Source organism: Gopherus flavomarginatus, chromosome 13 (assembly GCF_025201925.1).
Source record: "Gopherus flavomarginatus isolate rGopFla2 chromosome 13, rGopFla2.mat.asm, whole genome shotgun sequence".
Lineage (NCBI taxonomy): Eukaryota > Metazoa > Chordata > Testudines > Testudinidae > Gopherus > Gopherus flavomarginatus.
In genome coordinates, this window is record NC_066629.1 from 23,277,393 (window position 1) to 23,296,433 (window position 19,041).

At 38.8% G+C, this 19,041-nt stretch overlaps 1 protein-coding gene across 2 annotated transcripts in view; it reads right to left on the reverse strand.

The window, feature by feature from the left end:
* Positions 1-11,436, reverse strand: part of POU2AF1 (POU class 2 homeobox associating factor 1) — a 44,954-nt gene extending 33,518 nt beyond the window's left edge. For both annotated transcript variants that reach the window (XM_050921519.1, XM_050921520.1), the window contains exon 1: positions 11,343-11,436. In XM_050921519.1, coding sequence (XP_050777476.1) covers positions 11,343-11,358 — 16 coding nt within the window. In that variant the 5' untranslated portion in view covers positions 11,359-11,436. The remainder of the gene's footprint in view (positions 1-11,342) is intronic.
* Between the last annotated feature and the right edge of the window lie 7,605 nt (positions 11,437-19,041).

Sequence of the window (19,041 nt, forward strand, 5' to 3'; positions counted from 1 at the left end):
GGGGGTTTTGGGGGGGGTGAGGTGGAAGGGAGAAAACGACATTTACTGTAAAAGCTGATAAATATACCTATTCACAGTTTCCTGTGTCAGCAACCAAAAACCTGAAAAAATATAACAAAGTCTGCAGAACATATTTCAGTTCCCCCAGAGCTGAAACAAAAATAATGTTAGTGCAGCTGCTTTTCCACTAGTCAAGTATATACCATGTCTGATCTTTATAGAAGTACCCACAGAAAAATGACTTTCTGCTTTGGTGCACAGTTCACTGTAGAGAGCAAAAAAATCTGATCATTACAAATTAAAAGTGACATGAGGAATAATGACATTCCCCAAATTCAGAGAAGTTCCTGATTCAAACAAACCTAGGCACTTCATTCTTCACCTTTTGGTGAAAGGTTTATCTTAAAACAAATGTTCCCCATTGTACAATGTTCAGACAAAGCAGCATTTTAGTTGGTTGCTCATGATATGTGCTGTAAATGAACAAAGACACACATGAACAAATTCTTTTAAAACAAATAAAAATACTTCACTAAAGTGGCAACAAAATGAGTGCAAACAATGAGCCAGATTCACTATGTGTTCCAGCTGCTTTGCACAACTCCTGTAATGAAAACAGCCATAAATCCGGCTTATACAGGTACTGAAGCCAGGTTTGCAGCTGCTTTTTGTGGTCAGAGCAGTGCAAACCAGCTATGGTCAATCCAGAGCCCAGTAAAATCAATGGGAACCTTTCCATGGCTGAACAGCTTCGCATGATTTCTGAAAGTAAAAATTTCAGTTCATTGCAATTCTCCATAGCCTGTTCTTATACCAGCTACTATGAAACTACTATGTGTTGTATATCAGGGCTCCTTTCATCAAAGTTATTACTCAGGATTTTGTTGAACATTTTAATGCTGACAAACACCCAACACACACAGAGATCCCAGGGTTCTGGGCTGTCACTCAAAATGATTGACTGTTACTTCAGGCTCAGTTTATGAGAATATTTACCAAACCCACTAACCCTGCTGGATCTTTGCACAGACTGACAATAGAAAACAATGATAATACTGTTTTACTACAGATTTCTGAAGAATCTTCCCAGACTGGTTTCCAAAAGAATAACAATTGAGACCTTGAAGTCAGTGCAAAGATTCACATTGATTTCAATGGACTTGGATCAGGTACTTACTGCAGACTAATATGAGCTCATAGTTACAGGTAACATTTATCTCTTCTCTACCTATTCCTCTCCTTTTTTTGACTTATATTGGGGGAGGGGCAGATCTGGCTCTAGTGTGTCTTTGCATTGAAGTCAGTAGGACTCTTGCCAATGAGTTCATTCGAATCAGGATCAGGCCTTAGATCATGGGGTTACAGATGCTCAGAGAACATACTGTGCAAGAAAGCTTGGCAAAGAAGGGAGAAATGCTGAGCAGATTAATAGCTCAAGCAGCGATATTGTAAAATTCTGGGCTTCAGTTCCTGTGGCTCCCTGTCCTTTGGAATCTTTATCTCAGGTATGTCCATAGCTCCTAGCACCACATTATCGAAGTGCTGAATAAGAGATCATAAAACTTGCCTTTGAATAAGAGCCAAGTTAACTCTGCAGTGAAGACATACCCTACGATTTGTCTATGCCACAGTACCAGCGAGAGTTTTTCTGTGCAGTCAGTTCTGCTTCTTAACAATCTACATATGCTAAACGCTAACATGCATATTGGTGCTTAGAAACCAGTACTGAGAATTGGATTTTTTAAATTATTTTTTCTTAAGAATTAAAACAAAACTCATTTTCCAGCATCCTGTCTCTAATCAGTCCCGAGCTGTGAAGGCAATTAATGAGAAACAGCTGCATAAAAATTGCAAGGGTCAAAAAGCATGAAAAGTTTTAGCTCTCTAAATTTCAGACTAATATTATTGCCCTGCACACACACTACTCAGTACAAGTTCCCATCAAGCCAATTTCCACTTTGAAATATACTGCATGCCTGAGTGACTGCAACAGCAAATGACACACTTCTCACAGTTTCAGAAGATTTAATGTTTCTTTACTCACACTCTGGCATATGACAAGCTTATCAATTTATCAAAGCAACCGGTGTAAATATTTTTCTTCTTTTCTGTTACCTCTCCAATATAATCAAAAAACTACAGAGAAATACAATGGCAATCTTTTTTTATTTGCAGTAATACAGAAGAGCAAACAATAACTGAATAACCAAAAATTCCAGGCTTTCAAGTAACAGGCTAGTCTGAGTTTTTGGCTTGAATCTTGAAAACGGCATTGCACAAGGCAGGCTGCTGACACCTTTATTCTACACTGTGAACTTTAATTTTTTAAAAGAAATCACGCTTAGCCTTGGATACACAACTTTTATGCTCTGCAATCACAATCTGCTTACAATAATATAACAATGCCTCTTTAGAAGTATTTAAGTAATGGCGTAAATACTGTATAGTGTATATAATGGGGTAAACAAGTGTTAGACTTGTTCATGTCCACACTTTATGTTGGTTTTGGATATTGAATCCTTTTACATATTTTTAAAAATACTATTAATTATTCAAACTAGTAATACTATTTTTGTATTTGTTGCTGCTTTAGGTTTAGTATACTTTTAACTATTTAGTTGTTAACTAAGTATTTCTGTCAGAGTTGAATTTTTTGCCCGAGTTATCGATATTTTGTTTTGCAATGTATCTAGTTTAACAAAAGGCCATACTGTTCCAGTGGAACTCAGGGAAAAGACTTTTACACTGATAAAAATATCTCTCCAAAAAGCTAAACAACTAGGCAGGTGACCCTTTTACAGGGCTTTATTTAATCAACTCCTCTTGTATTTAAATAAAGTCTTCCTAACCCTCCACAATTACTGACCAATAAGGACCTGGTGTTTAAGGCACTGGACTTGGATTCTGGAGATCCAGCTTCAAATCCCAGCTGTGCTACAAACGGCTTGTGTGATGCTGAGCAAGTCAACAAAGGCCAGATTTTCAAAAGATATTTACATGACTAAAGATGCAGATAGGTGATTAGTGAGATTTTCAAAGGTATCAAAGCAGGATAGGCACCTAACGCCCATTGGTTTCAGTGGGTGCCTACCTGCATCTTTAGACCCATTTGAATGTACATAAAATAATAATAATAAATAATAATAATAAATGGAACATCAGCTAAAGAGATGATAAATTCCATCAGATCCTCTCCACAATGTAGCTGTCAGCCTGGGCGTGTGATGGTATGTGTCGAGACAATTCCCTTGCGGTGATGGGACAATATCAACCCTCTGGTGAACCCCTAGCCAATTAGCCAAGTTTCTACCAAGGTGCACTTTTGGAGGTAAATATTCTATGGCCCATCCTCATTCTTCTATCTTCTTGGTCAGCGGGTCTGTAGTGTTACTGAAACCCCAGAAATGCAGTAATCTTTACAAGCTGCGAGAGGCACTAGGGAGAACAGGCATCCTCGCAGGGCTACTCAGGAAGGAGTTCAGTGAGTTAAACTCCCCTCCCTTCTCCTCTCAGGGGTTTCATGAGTGTCTTCTTCTGCCTCATGATCTGCCAGGAATATTCAGGAGTTGGGAACTAATAAGCACCCTGCACTCTTTGCTCCCAGAATCAGAGAGGATCAGGATTTACTCCTTTGAGACTGCTATAGAAGAACTAGGCAGGGTATTTAGCCAGTTCCAAGCCAGATTCTTCAAAGGAAGGTGTAAACTCTCATGGTGTGCTGGGCTGATGGGAGATTTTCTGACTGGCCTCAACAAACACATCCGGCTCCTTCGCTGATGTGCTACTAAGTAACAAATAACAGGCAGGAATATTCCCGCTGCATTGTACTGACCAACAGAACTGTGTGATGTTATCTGATAAATCATGAACTCACTCAGAAGATAACTCATCTGTGTTGCATATGATTATCAGTTGATTTATAGTCCTGTCAGTGGGTTTTCTGTCCAAATTCGACATTTCTGCTTCTCCTGGAATGCTGGGATAATGTGACTATCACAGCTGCAGCTCTGCATGTTGCAACCTGTCTGAAGGAGTCAACAAGAAGCACTCTGTGCATCTGACACATTCTAGCTTTCCCATGAAGCATTACTATTATTTTTGTAAGTAATGCTGACAATTAGAGCTGGATAGGAGTGGATTATACCATGGACTGTTTGCCACATTATGGGCGGATACTTCAATAAAAATATAGTTAAATGCAAAGTGCTAAGCAAACATCTGGGCAGAGTGTTTGCTCTACAATCAAAAAATCTTGAGTGAGAGCGAAGGAACCAGAGTGCTGGTTCATTGCACAGTATAAGGAAACAAACTTCGGAGACTTCTGAGCAGAATTAGCACTCTAAATCAACAGACCACACATCTGACCTACCCTAAAAGCAACAATGTACTTATGGACAGTTTTTTGGTTGGATCTCATTGTGATCTCTTTGGCGTAAATCAGGAATAACTAGTGAAGCTAATGGAGTTATATTAGTGTAAAGCCAGTGTAAGTGATACCAGAATCATGGCCAATCATAGAATCATAGAAATGTTGGTCTGGAAGGGACCTCAAGAAGTCATCAAGCCCAGACCCCTATGCTGTGGCAGGACCAAGTAAACCTAGACAATCACTGACAGGTGTTTGTCCAACTTGTTTTTAAAAGCTTCTGATGACAGGGACTCCATGACCTCCCTTAGAAGCCTGTTCCAGAACTTAGCTATCCTTAGAGTTAGAAAGTTTTTCCTAATATCTACCCTAAATCTCCCTTGCCGCAAATTTAGCCCATTACATCTTGTTGACCTTGAGTGGACATGGAGAACAATTGACCACCATAGTCTTTCTAACAGCCTTTAACATATTTGAAAACTGTTATTAGGTCCCCCCCACCCCACAGTCTTCTTTTTTTTCAACACTCAACATGCCCAGTTTTTTTTAACCTTTTCTCATAGGTCAGGTTTTCTGAACCTTTTATCATTTTTGTTGCTCTCCTCTGCACTCTCTCCCATTTATCCACATCTTTCCTCAAGTGTGGTGCCCAGAATTGGATACAGTGCTCCAGTTGGCGCCTTCCCAGTGCCGAGTAGAGGGGACAATTACCTCCTGTGTCTAACACTACAGTTAATAAACCCCAGAACCATATTAGCCTTTTCATGTAGCTACAGCACAATGATGACTCTTATTCAGTTTGTGGTCCACTATAACCCCCAGATCCTTTTCAGCGGTACTACCACCTAGGCAGCTATTCCCCATTTTGTACTTGTGCATTTGACTTTTCCTTCCTAAGTGAAGCACTTTACACTAGTCTTTACTGAATTTCATCTTGCTGAATTCAGACCAATTCTCCAAATTTTCAAGGTCATTTTGAATTGTTAACCTGTCCTCCAAAGTGCTTGCAACCCATCCCAGCTTGGTGTCATCTACAGTATCCTGGGGGGGGGGAGGTTGTTGTTATTTTAATGAAGTGATTACAGGCACTGTGAAGATTAGTAAGAACTACATTTGGTCTAGTCAAGATGGGCCTTGGATTCTAGAGGCTGTACATATCATTGTTTTCTATCTGCTCCGGTCTGCTGCATTCTAGTGAACATTCTGAATACTCTAATTTGCAAGAATCCTGCATGGTGATTACATTTAACTTGGATACAAGAAAGATGATGCAGACTAACAAAAGTAATCTTAACTTTTCTTTTACACTGATAGAGTCTGAGGCTACAGAAAACTCTGAAGAGATTTAGGATGCAGTTTGTAGAGCTTGTTGAAGAGGTCTGCTGTTGTAATGGCTGCAGAGGGCAGCAACATCATGCATGAGGATACAAAAGGTCTAAGCCAATGCATGTTGAAGTCAATGGGAATTGGTAAAAAGTAAGTGCAATTTTTCAGAACATTGGAGCTGATATTATAGATGGGGGAACTGAGATACACTAATGGGAAGAGATTTACACATAGGTCTCACCCTCCCAACCTAATCCTTAGCTACAGCCCATAATATTATTTCTATTTTAGTAAAATAAGTTTTCCATTTAATCTCTGATGTGGTCATTCATAGAGCCTGACACCTGGTTTGTGAAGCACTGATGTGCTTGATTCTTGTGCTATCCACCTTTCCCAGAGTGGTGTTACCAAAACTAAGACTCACAAGATGCAACACATTTTAGTTTCAGCTTTCAGTATCATTATTTGATACTTTCAGAAAGAGTACTAAAAACCTCACATCTGTTGTGGTGTGCAGCAAGGGCTTTACATGATTTAAAAGCCATTCTGGTGGAGGCAAGATTGTCAAAGAGGCAAAGTGGAGTCGGGCGTACAATCAACAGTACTTAAGTGACTTAGGAGCCTAAGCAGTCAGTGGAACATAGTGTCTTAAGCCACATAGGTGCTTTTGAAATTCTTAACTTGTGTGCATAAATACCATTTCATTTCACTTGGAGTCGGGTGCCTAATTTTCTCAGGCATCTTTGAAAATCTCACCCTTAAATCAAAGAAGTTATCTGAGATGGTCAAAAAATGTCATCAAAATTTCAAATGTTTGAAAAATGTCAACCAGCTCTATAAACTATTCACACAGAAATCAATTGCACGAAAGGCATGTTCATTTGGTCATAAAAATCATATATCATTTCAAAGGCATGTAACAAAATGGTATTTGGTGCTGCATTTTTAGAAACTTGTCGTTGCCATTAATAAACAAAAAATAGTTGCAATGAGGGCTGGATTCCATTAAATAAAACCCTTCAAAGATGTGGGAAGCCCGTAGCAGTCATTTATCTTCTGCCATGGGTGCGGGCATGGCCTAGGGTCTGACTTTCATACTAAGATGCACTGCTTAAAGAGTCTTTGCAGGATTGATGCATTGAGGTCCCAATCCTGAAAAGATTTTTTTTTCCCATGCAGAGTGCAGTGACGTCAAGGAAACTACTCCCAGTGCACAAACTTCAGCACGTCTTTGGAGGATCAAGGTTTGACTGTAAGCTGTCTTGAGCACAGTTAATTATTTTCTATATCTTTATACCGTGCCTCGCAGGAAGGACTCCTCACTGGATTGATGTCTCTCTCTATGGTGCTACTGTGATATAAATAGTAATAATGAGCAAATTCCCTCCAATCAGGCTATGAGCATTCAAATCTGATGTCTTGTGTCATTCTTGCAGTCTCTTCTAATCAGGATGGGAATCACACTGTTCTAATGGTGCTTCCTGTTATCTTGAAGATCTTTTCAATCTAATCTGAGATTTCCCACCTTCCCCGTAAAACGCTGCGGTAGTTGTGCAGAATTCTGTTTGAGTTTTCTTCCACCCTCGTATACAGAATCATAAAATCATGAGTGGTGTGGAGAAAGTGAATAAGAAAAAGTTATTTACTTGTTCCTATAATATAAGAACTAGAGACCACCAAATGAAATTAATGGGCAGCAGGTTTAAAACAAATAAAAGGAAGTTTTTCTTCACTCAGCGCACAATCAACTTGTGGAACTCTTTGCCTGAGGAGGTTGTGAAGTCTAGGACTATAACAGGGTTTAAAAGAGAACTGGATAAATTCATGGAGGTTAAGTCCACTAATGTCTATTAGCCAGGATGGGTAAGGAATGGGGTCCCTAGCCTCTGTTGTCAGAGGGTGGAGATGGATGGCAGGAGAGAGATCATTTGATCATTACCTGTTAGGTTCACTCCCTCTGGGGCACCTGGCATTGGCCACTGTCGGTAGACAGGGCATTGGGCTGGATGGATCTTTGGTCTGACCCAGTACAGACATTCTTATGTTCTTATGAGTTGAACAAACATTTATGTTTCTGACCTAAACATACTAAGTGACATTTCAACACAAAGCCTTTCACTTGATTTGCAAATCCAACTTGACAGTACTCTCCATTCAGGTGACCACTTTGGACAGCTTTAATACAAAAAAGGCTGAGTCACCCCATTTAGTGACATCCACTTGCAACTCTTTGCAGTCAGCTTTTGACTTAACTATCATATTCATTTATGTGTCTGATAATTCTGTTCTTTACCATAGTTTCAACTAAGTTGCCAGATACTGAAGTTAGGCTTACCAGCCTATAATTTCCAGGATCACCTCTGGATCCCCTTTTTTAAAAATCAGTGTTACATTAGGTATCCACCTGTCATCCAGTTCAAGGGTGATTTAAGCAATAGGTTACATACCACAGTTAGCAGTTCCACAATTTCATGATTCCTTTACTTTTGGGTGAATACTGTCAGATCCTGGTGACATATTACTGTTTAATTTATCAATTTGTTCCAAAACCTCCTCTAATAACACCTCAATCTGGGACAGTTCCTCAAATTTGTCACCTAAAAGAAAGGCTTAGGTGTGGGAATCTTCCTCATATCCTCTGCACTGAAGTCTGATGCAAAAATTCATTTAACTTCTCTGCAATGGCCTGGTCTTCCTTGAGTGCTCCTTTAGCATCTTGATTATCCAGTGGCCTCCTGGATCATTTGGCGGGCTTCTTGCTTCTGATGTACTTTCAAAAATTATTGTTAGTTTTTGTGTCTTTAGATAGTCGCTCTTCAAATTCTTTCTTTGCCTGCCTTATTATCTTTTTACACTTGATTTGCCAGAGTTTATGTTCCTTTCTATTTTTCTCAGTAGGATTTGACTTCCAATTTTTAAAGGATGCTTTCTTGCTTCTAACTGCTTCATTTACTCTGCTGTTTAGCATTTTAGCAATGGTAGTATTTTAGCAATGGTGGCATTTTTTTGGTTCTCTTCCTTTTTTTTTTTATTTGGGGTAAATGGTTTGAGCCTCTATTATGGTGTTTTCAAATAGTCTCCAAACAGTTTACAGGCATTTCACCCTTGTGACTATTCCTTTTAGTTTCCATTTAACATAGCTTCCTCATTTTTGTATCATTCCCCTTTTTGAAATTAAATGCTCCTGTGGTGAATTTCTTTGGCATTTTTCCCCTACAACGATGTTAAAATGTATTACATTATGGTTGCTATTACCAAGCAGGTCAACTATATTCGCCTCTTGGATCAGAACCTGTGTATCACTTAGGAGTAAATGAATAATTGCCTCTCCTCTTGTGGATTTCAGGACATGTTGCTCCAATAACCAGTTATTTATGGTATCTAGAAATTTTATCTCTGCATCCCTTCATAAGGTGACATATATCCAGGTCTCCAGAGTGCCAATCTAGTGCTATAACCACTAGATCATCCTTCCTCTCAACACAGGAAGCTACAGCAATTAGCTATTTATCACAATGACTTAGGAAAAAAAGGCAGATTTAAGAATGTTGTAATGGTTTTAATATCTAGAAAGTATTTATTTAGATTTAAATAAAAATAAAAATTACACTTAAGGTCTAGCACCCTAACATGTAATTAATTATATAATAAAACCTCAGTACCAAAAATAATAATTTCAAACATGAACTCAACCAGTCAGCCACCTACAAAAATCTCCCTGTTGCTCCTCCATTGTTCTAAGACACATACCCTCAACTCTGCCCCAAAACCTTCTTGAGCAGATGTCAAACAGAACTACAATATCTCCACTGCCCACTCTTTACCTGGTGTAAAAAACCTCTCCACTGAGGAAGGCAGTTGCTGTATCTCATGATATGCTTTGAAAATGTCCAATAAGAATTGCTATAACAGATTCTTGCATTGAGAACTGGAAGGGTGCCCTGTGGATGAAGTGACAGGAAGGTATTGCACAAGAGTTGCAGTGTTTTGAAATGGAATTCGTATAGTCACATTGTGGAGACAACCAACCCCTAGTACTGCAGCCCGGTTACTCACAACATAGGCCTGTAATTCCTACTAATCTTTAAAGAAGCTGTGGATGTATCAAGGGAAGAACACACTCTAGCAATATTCAGTATGACTATTGTTCTAACTCTACCAAAGACAACAAACTTGGATCATGTGTCTCTGTCCTTGCAGCTGAAATCTAAGATTCACAGATTTCTTAGCTACTAGATTATATTTGACTCTGATCTTGCTGCAATTTGTTTTAGATTGCTGATTCTATATAATATGCACTATTGATTCTGAAAAGAGAAAAAGATAATGAGAAGAAAAATGTTACTATAGTGCTACCATAGTCTACTACCTGTCATGTTGCAATACAAACTCAAAGTACATGAAAAAAAATAGCTGGAGCTTGTTGCTATTTGATTCTGCAGTCCATAATATAACTTCGAAAATCCACATTTTTACCAAAAGGAATAAATGACTATGCAATTCTCAAACAAAACAAACAAACACAGGAAAAATATTTAAATCTGTTACAAAGAAAATATGATTAACTGTTGATTATCTCCGAATAATAGGTACAGATAAAACTGATCTTTGTCTACTCTTTGATCTCTAACATAATGGAAAAGAAGGTTCATCTGTGTTCCATGTTAGTCAACTCACTGGAAAATATTTAAGAAATTAACCCTTTCCATTCAGGTATGTTGTGCTATAGGTTAAGTGAATAGTGTAGTGAAAGGTGAAGGATGTTACTATGGTTGCAAAAACAAACATCATCTAGAGAAATATGCCTGGAGGCAATAAAAGAATTAAAAGAAACAATACAAATTTCTACATGTATTAGAGAAAGAACTAAACTATTTGAGGAAAGATGGGCCCAAATAGAACAAAATGATTTAAAAAACCCGCGGATATAACAATATGTATATATATGGTAATTTACAGCCCATATTTACTCAGCTCTGCTCTGTTCCTTGTCTTTTATATCTGTCACTTTCTCTTTGAATACTTATGTAAGAGGTTAATTCAGACAGTCAACGATTATGTTTATCTTTAATAAAAAGTTAGTAACTAAAGGTCAGATCCTCAACCGGTGTAAATCAGCATAGCTCCATTGGAATGCCAATAGCTCCATTTGCAATGAAGTTATGCTGCTTTATAGTTGCTGAGGATATGACCCTAAACACATCACTCAGAAGCCGAGATGTAAAGGAAGTTGAAATACTCCTTTGACTGCTCAATATCATGTTTGGTAAAAGTCACCTCCACATAAAAGTCAGATACAAAAATAAGATTGATAGTAGCCTTCATTTTTAAAAATGAAAACTCTGGCAAGTAACCCCTGTAACCTTTGACATAATACCTTGCATCCTGTAACTGTTTTTATGAATCAGTCGCCATTTGATTCAAAGTGATTAATGCCAACAAAGCAGTGATGTTGTCTTGTGTTAATATCCATGCCGGAAAATTAGTATCACACATTTAGTAATTGTCTCTCCTAAACCAGGCACCTCTCAGTACGTGGATATAGTAAAATCTCCCATGCTATTCTAATACTGACTTAGAGTTATTATTCAGGTGATCTTCATATATCTACTGTAGTTATGAAAAACAAAGGCAATCAGAACTCACTTACATTTTTGCCAGTGCATATTCTGTGGCAGAACGGAGTCTTTTCTCTTTGAAGAAGATAGTGTGGCTTTTTAATCGCTAACTGTGTTTTTACTTCTTTACAAGTGATGTGATAACTGACTGTCAGAATGTTTCCTTCAGCTTTTTAAAAGCCCTAGGTTCCCGCTGAGCAACGTGATGTCATCACATCCTCCAACCACAAATACTTTATATTTTCCTTTGCTATGTTTTGTTCTTCGCCACATTATGCAGTTTCTCCAAGGCTAGAGTGCGCTGGAAGATATTATGCATAAAAGACACGTTACATCACCTAAACATTTTTTAAAAAAACATTAAGGTCCGGAACCTATAGTCAATAGGAGTTTTGCCTGAGCGAGGTCTGCAAGGTTGGCCCATAAGATTCTAAAGCTGAAACACACAAGCATCTTTTAATATATGCTTTTTTTTTTGTTGATCTGTTGTGTTTACAGGATCATATGTATGGCCAGACTTCAGCTGGGCTAAATCTGCATGGTTCCACTGACTTCAACAGAGCTGCATGGTTTACACCAGAGGAGGATCTGGCCCTTTAGTGCTCAACTGTTTTAAAATACAAGCCTGAGCTCAGTGTTTTCTCCTGCCTTCCGAGAATCAACTCCCTAGGGTCACTAAATCTGAACTCATGAGGAAACACCTGTAAACACTTCAAGCCTCATTAAACGACGACATCCTCCATTTAAAAAAGAAACCCTGTTTTTTCTGTTTTGTTTTTGCTGAAATACATAATTTCCTATTAAAAAAGAGATGGCTGCAGAAATGAGTTACTGATGACCCTAAGTGAGTTGAGGTCCTGAAATCTAGTCTGGGGCTCAATCCTAGAATGGGATGCATGAGCTCAATGGAATTTAAGGAAGGTGGGCACCTCACAGAATCAGGACCCTATTTTGTACCATTTTACAAGTGTATAATTGGTTTTAAATTTAACAAGAAAAGAGAATTAAATCACACGCAGACTATAAGTTAATATATGTCTATCTCTTTAAAACATTTTCTCTAAGACCTTTCAGTATTAAAAAAAATAAAGAATATCTGCTTAATGCAGAAATAGGATTCACCACGTCTGCTGTCTCCGAGAGTCCTGATGGTATTATTTAGCCACATTTTGCATAGCTATATTAGTGTTCACTTGTAGTCATGCAGTGTAATATCCTCTTTACTGTTAGTGCTTAGTAACAGTAGGCATTCAGTTAGCTAACACTGTACAGATAACATGTAAGATAGGGCCTGGTCCAAAGCTCATTGAAGTCAATGAAAAACAATGAGGAGTTGTTAGAGACTAACACATTTATTTGGGCATAAGCTTTTGTGGGATAAAAACCACTTCATCAGATGCATGTAGTGGAAAATACAGTAGGCAGATATATATACACAGTACATGAAAAGACGGGTGTCTTTCTCTAAATTTCAGTGGGGTTTTGATTAGGCCCATAGTAAGAAAAATTCCCACTCTCTGTTATGTTTCTTTTACTGAAAAAAGTAGGCAATTCCCCCTTCAGCTAATGGAATTTTGTAGATCATTGTAACAGCACTTAACTCTGTAATATGCATCAAAATATATGTTGACAACAACAGTAACCACTTTCTTAACAAGTCAGGCAATTAAAAAATGTGGGACAGATTGTTCCCGCACGAGACAACAGAAGTTCTGTTTAATACCTGATGGTATAATATGGTCTCTGGAAGTTGCAAGGAGAAGTCAGCTGCAGTTTTGCTTGAGTAAGGAACCGGTCCGAACAACAGTAAAAAAAATCAGAGTATGGTACTTTAAGAAACATATTCTTGACCGGTCCTTTTAAAGAAATTGCATTCTGATATTGTATGACCACTTTAAATGTCATGGTAAATAAAGTTCATATGCAGGTCACTTTCAAGGAGTAAATCAAGGAGTATATATGGCCCAAATTTTCAAAAGTATGCACTTAAGATGTCCGTGCACATTTGCACACACCCAAGTTATTCATGCAAAATCTATTGTGCATGACTGATTCTGAGATTTGCACAGTCTTATGTGCCTGTGTAACTTGCACAAGTATAGTGGATAATACATATGTGCAAATTATATATATTATGTACTCACACAAAGTTCATACATAGATACAGATACAGATATAATCTAATTTTAAAATCTCATTGAACTAAATCACCCAAAGTTAAATGTTTTTAAAACATCTTTATATCAATACTTTAAATATCTGAAATTGTACAGTTAAAGACTTGTTGTAGTAAATATCTAAAATGAGGAAGTTACAAAGGGCATGTTATCCACAGATAAAAACAGCCCAAACTATTTTGGTGTTTGATAGTCAGTCATCCATTTCTATGTTTTAAAACACAGTTATAAGATAAGCCTTTGGTGTATTACCAAAGAGCCACTCCTCAAAACACAGCTTCACACATTTTAACAGAGAATTTATTTTACTTTGATGGAAACATACATTACGAAGCAAAATAAAGGGTCTGCCAATTTACTGCTCTTAATAATCATAGCTTTGTTTCATGCTGAATATTTTACCCAGTGTTTGTTATAGAGTGGGCTTGGATAAGAACTAGTTAACTGACCAGATAGAATTAAAGTAATATAGGGAATTGCATGAGGGAAGCAACCAGAAAATATGGCAAAGGTTACATCTTCCGAATTAACAGAGGACATGTGCCTACTGTTAGCTACTCAAGTTCTCAGCAGCAATGACCCTGAAGGCAGTGGTCATTTCTTTTGGATGCACAACTTGCTCTCTTGAGCCATGCCTTTGTCTGATCAAGTTAAGACTACTGCAGTGAGCTCCACATGGAGCCACACCTTAAAATCACCCAAAAAATTAAAGTTGGTGGCTCACTTGCAAAGTGGAGTTTCTCATTCTGCTGATGGGTACACCACTTTGGGTCACATATCCAGAGACTGAAAGGTTTACAAGCAACACAGTATTTAGATATAGCCACAAAGCAGCCCAAACAATAATCAAATGCATATATTAGATTAACAATGTATCATTTACAGTGCAAGAATACCACTTTCCAATGGGCTGAGAAAATTGCATTCTTCCACAGCATATTTAATTGCTCAGTGCACTCCAAGAACCTACCACAGGCTTGCAATAAGCTCCACCTGGGCAGTTCCTTGCACCTGTTCAGAGCCTTATTGACTTCAGTGGGGCTCTGCATGGGCCCAAGGATACAACTACACAGATCTGATATGCTTCAGCTTCAAAGATCCCAGCCAAAGGTGTACAGAGGGAGTACCTGAGTGCACAGAGAATGCTATGATGCAGTGGAATAACGGGGAGAGAAGAAGGATGTACACCCACTGTCTGGAAGTTCCATTTGCCAAGACACAAAGTCTTTGATATGACCAGGACTCCAATATTTCATTGCTAGGTCTGTGGACAACACAAAAACAATGTCAGTGCTTTGCCAAAATTAGTTCTGAATGGCTGGACTGTACAAAACTTCATACAGTATCCCCAATTCTAAAATAACCACTATGCCAATGATTTTAAAATAAATTTTTAAAAAATCATATAAGCAGGATAAAATGGCTTGACAGGAGGCAGCTGTGCAGTGATCTCAGACCTAAACACATCAGGAAATATGTACCCAGAGCCTAGACTCCTGCTAGACTGCTACTGTAACAGGTGCCAAGAAGAGAGAAAAACAAGAGGAACTAAAAAACCAGAGCTGTACATACTGCACCAGTGCAGAAGCCAATAAAACAGGCTTGTGAAAATGTTGGCTAGCCAAACATTATAGAAACACAGGGATATGCTATGTTCAGCTTTTGTTCTGTCCTTTGAACTGAGCGTATTCCAAAGATGAATTAGTAAATTAGTAAAGGCAAAATCATGCTTTAATTATTGTCATATTCCCTGGAAGACAACTGAGTTCATTAATTGATTTCTGAAAGAAAATTGCCAGTGTTTTTGAGAGATGTCCAGGTTTTTTAAATCACATCAGTGTTAGCCCTCTAACCCAGAAGTACTGTGCAAAAAGTATGAATGCAAAAATAGTAGTTTAAGATTTCAGAAAGTCTTGTGGGCTAAAAAACACAAACAGCTGCCTCCTAGGATCTGATAACTAATTTAATAAAGGAATACCTATTTATTAGGTTGGGTGAGTATTTTAAGGATTGCTACACTTATAAAAGGTCATTTCACATACTTCTTTTCATCAGTCATATGGGAAGATTGAAGAAATGACTAATTGAGCCTACTGCGAACAAAATAAATGCAGAAATCTGACTGAACAATAATAGGCATTGAAGTCAGCATATTCTATTATTTATGTGTCTATTATTTCTATTACTGTAGCACCTATATGCTTTGTACATAATACCATAAGAGACAACCCAGGCTCCAGAGAGCTTGTAATCAAAATAGACTGCACCCATTTAATAGAAGTGGAATCAAAGCACAGAGAAATGAAGCAAACCCAGATTTCTGGAATCCCAGACCAGAGCCACCAGGCAATCCTCCCTCTCAGTCACCTTCTGCAGATGTATGCATAGTCACCAGAGCCAATGGAGCCTCACAGACAGGTGAAGGGAAATCTGGTTCAGCAGTAGCCAAGAGCTATTGTGAGTATACAAAGGTGGGGGAACAGTTTAAAGAGGTGAACTGGACAGTTCTCTACAAGTCTTTTTTCACACAGGGCCCAGCAAAATCTAAGGCAGGCCCTGACTAGGATTCCTGCATTACTAGGTGGAGACAACGCAGTAGCCAGAATCGTAGTGTGAAGGGCACAACATAGCAGCCCCTCCTGTCTCTTATAGTTAATTTGGTTCATGATATTTGCACTGTGCAGAAAGAATGCTTTCCCAAACAGGAGCTATCAACCTCCCAAAATTGCTCTTTTCCTGGAAACAAAGCAAAGGTCTAATTCTTGCAGGAACACGATCAAACCATTGTTCAGAGCAATCTGAAACACAAGGCTGGCTGTCAGGAAGTTTAAAGTGCTAAGTGACTTTTCATGCTACATTAAGTGACAGTTTAACAGATAATGCTGGCAAGTTCCCCAACATTTATACAAGCATTTAAAGCAAAATATTACTTAAAACAAAAATCTAAAATGAAATCGTCCTGTTTCAGCAGAAGCCTGGTGCTGGGAAAGTTAATACCATGCATGAGTCAAGGTAGGAGCCAGATCATCACATCCAATTAGATACATTTGCTGTGCAGGGAGACAGAGCCTTGTTCTGAGAGAGTTGTAATAAATCTCATGATGACTGTCCTGATAATGCCAGAATTTACTGTGTGCTGAACTCCATGCCCGCTACGAGAAATGTGAGAGGGTGACAAAAGCAAATGTCATGGTACGCTGGCCAGAAAGGGGACCTAGAAATGGCAGGAAGAGTCTCACATACCATCCAACCTGCATACAGCAGAAAGAAAAAGAAGACCAAATTCTGCAGCCCCTATTCAGTCAATATTCCCATTGTTTTCCTTGGAAGATTTGCCTGCAAAGGGACCAGTTGAGGATTGCAGATTTTAGCTAAGAAAGAATAAAAAACTGCCAGCCCTCCGCCACTCCCTATTTTTTCTCCTTACTACAACCAAGGCCCACTGCACTATGCACTGCACAAACACACAGTATAAGACAGCCCCTGCCCCAAAGAGTTCACATTCTACATGGGCAAGACAGACAAAGGAAATATTATTATCCGCATTTTAAGATGGGAAACGGAGGCACGGGGAAATCAGGTGACTTACTCAAAGTCACACAAGAAAGTTGCAGCAGTTAGAAACTGGAGCCTGATCTCTGGAGTCCCAGTCCAGTGCTTTAACCACAAAGTCACCCCTTCTTTTCCTGATTTATATTATATTCTGTTCTGTCTTGCATTTTTACATCTATGACGCATTTTAGCACACAGCGTGTGTGAAAAACTCTATTAAGACCTATAGTATTGTACAACATCTCATTCATCCATTCTACTCTCTGAAACAATCAGTTCTGATTCACACTCCAGCTTTCATGACTAACAAATGACACATGCAAAGTCTATGTCTATTCAACTCCAGGGTCCAGATCCTCAGCTGGTGTAAATTAACATAGTTCTACTGACCTCAATGGATCTACACCAGTTGAGGATCTGAGCCCAGAAGTTTAGGTAGTATCAGCTCCAATGTTGATGCATGCCAGCACACGTGGAGAGTGCCACTTTGGAGTTCTTTGCACTGCAGACACATTTTATATTGACAGAAGGGAGCTCTTTCCCATACAATTTAGGATGAGATTACTCATTGGTGAGCTTATGCTCACACAAGGAACCTTGCCTTTACTAATAAGCCCCCTAAGGCAAGGAGACCCATCACAACTCCATTAGCCCCCTTATACTGGATAACATGAACACTGCAGGGCTGCCACACCAACCTGCTTGAGATGAGACTATTTCCCAGCACCTGTAAAAGCTTCCCATGCAGGGGGTCTGAGGTAGAAAAAGTTGGCAAAGCAACTTTGTGCTCTGAGACAATTTTGTCTTGTGCCATTACACACCCACACGCTGAAATGAGAGTTTCCCATGAAGGTGAAAGCAGATGCTGAAGCAGGAATTTCATGACTGAACCACACCCTCTCATGTGTCACTCTGCAGAGGAACAAGAAATAACACAGTGCTCACACTTACTTCCTAAAGCTCTGAAGCCATGAAGCAATGCACCATTTGGGGTTCATTTGTACCTGGATATTTCTGGATGCTGGGACAAGGAAAAGTTACACACTCTGTGTGGCGATCCTGTTCCACTTGGTAAAATACTGCAGAACAGTGTTTGCAAGTGTTCAGTCAAATTTCTACTGTTGTTCTATTCAGCCACGTACATGCCTTTTTGATAGATGCTGCTCACAAACATCAGTTTGAACAAGTTATTGTTGGTATGAATATTTAGTGCAGTTCTCTTCAGATGAATACTTCTGTTATTCACGCCCTAAAAGTTTTTGTCATTGTGTCAGGGGAGCTGAAACAACACCATTTAACTTATGTGACCAATCACACACACACCTTATTGATGTGCACAATTTGTGAACAACTGACAGAATGAAAATTGTTTGTCCAAACTATCCGGTGAGAAATTACAAAAAACACCCACCCACAAACTGGTAGAAATCAGGATCAGATCATAAATGATTCAGGAACAAAAAACAGGGCTAAATTTGTAATTAATCAGAGGGGTAGCCATGTTAGTCTGAATCTGTAAAAGCAGCAAAGAGTCCTGTGGCACCTTATAGACTAACAGATGCATCCGACGAAGTGGGTATTCACCCACGAAAGCCGAAAGCTCATGCTCCAATATGTCTGTTAGTCTATAAGGTGCCACAGGACTCTTTGCTGCTTTTGTAATTAATATTAATCACAGTGAATCATTTGATTAGCTCTGGAAGGCTATGGGATGGAGCAGGAAGAGTTGTGAGACTTTCTAGCAGAAACTGTTGTAAAGCAAGATGCATTAAAATTAGACATGTTCATGCAAGGTTACCCCTAGAGTCATTCAAATGAGTTTGCTTTTGCCATGGTACATGCAGAAAAGCCACAGTGCTGCAACCGAGAAATCCGTCCCCCTTTGGTACCATTGCCAAGGAAGAGTAACTCTTCAGGCTATGGTTACACTAGAGAGCTTACAGCGGTGCACTAGAGAAGTCTCAGGTTGATTTAATTAATCCACCCCCAACGAGCGACAGCA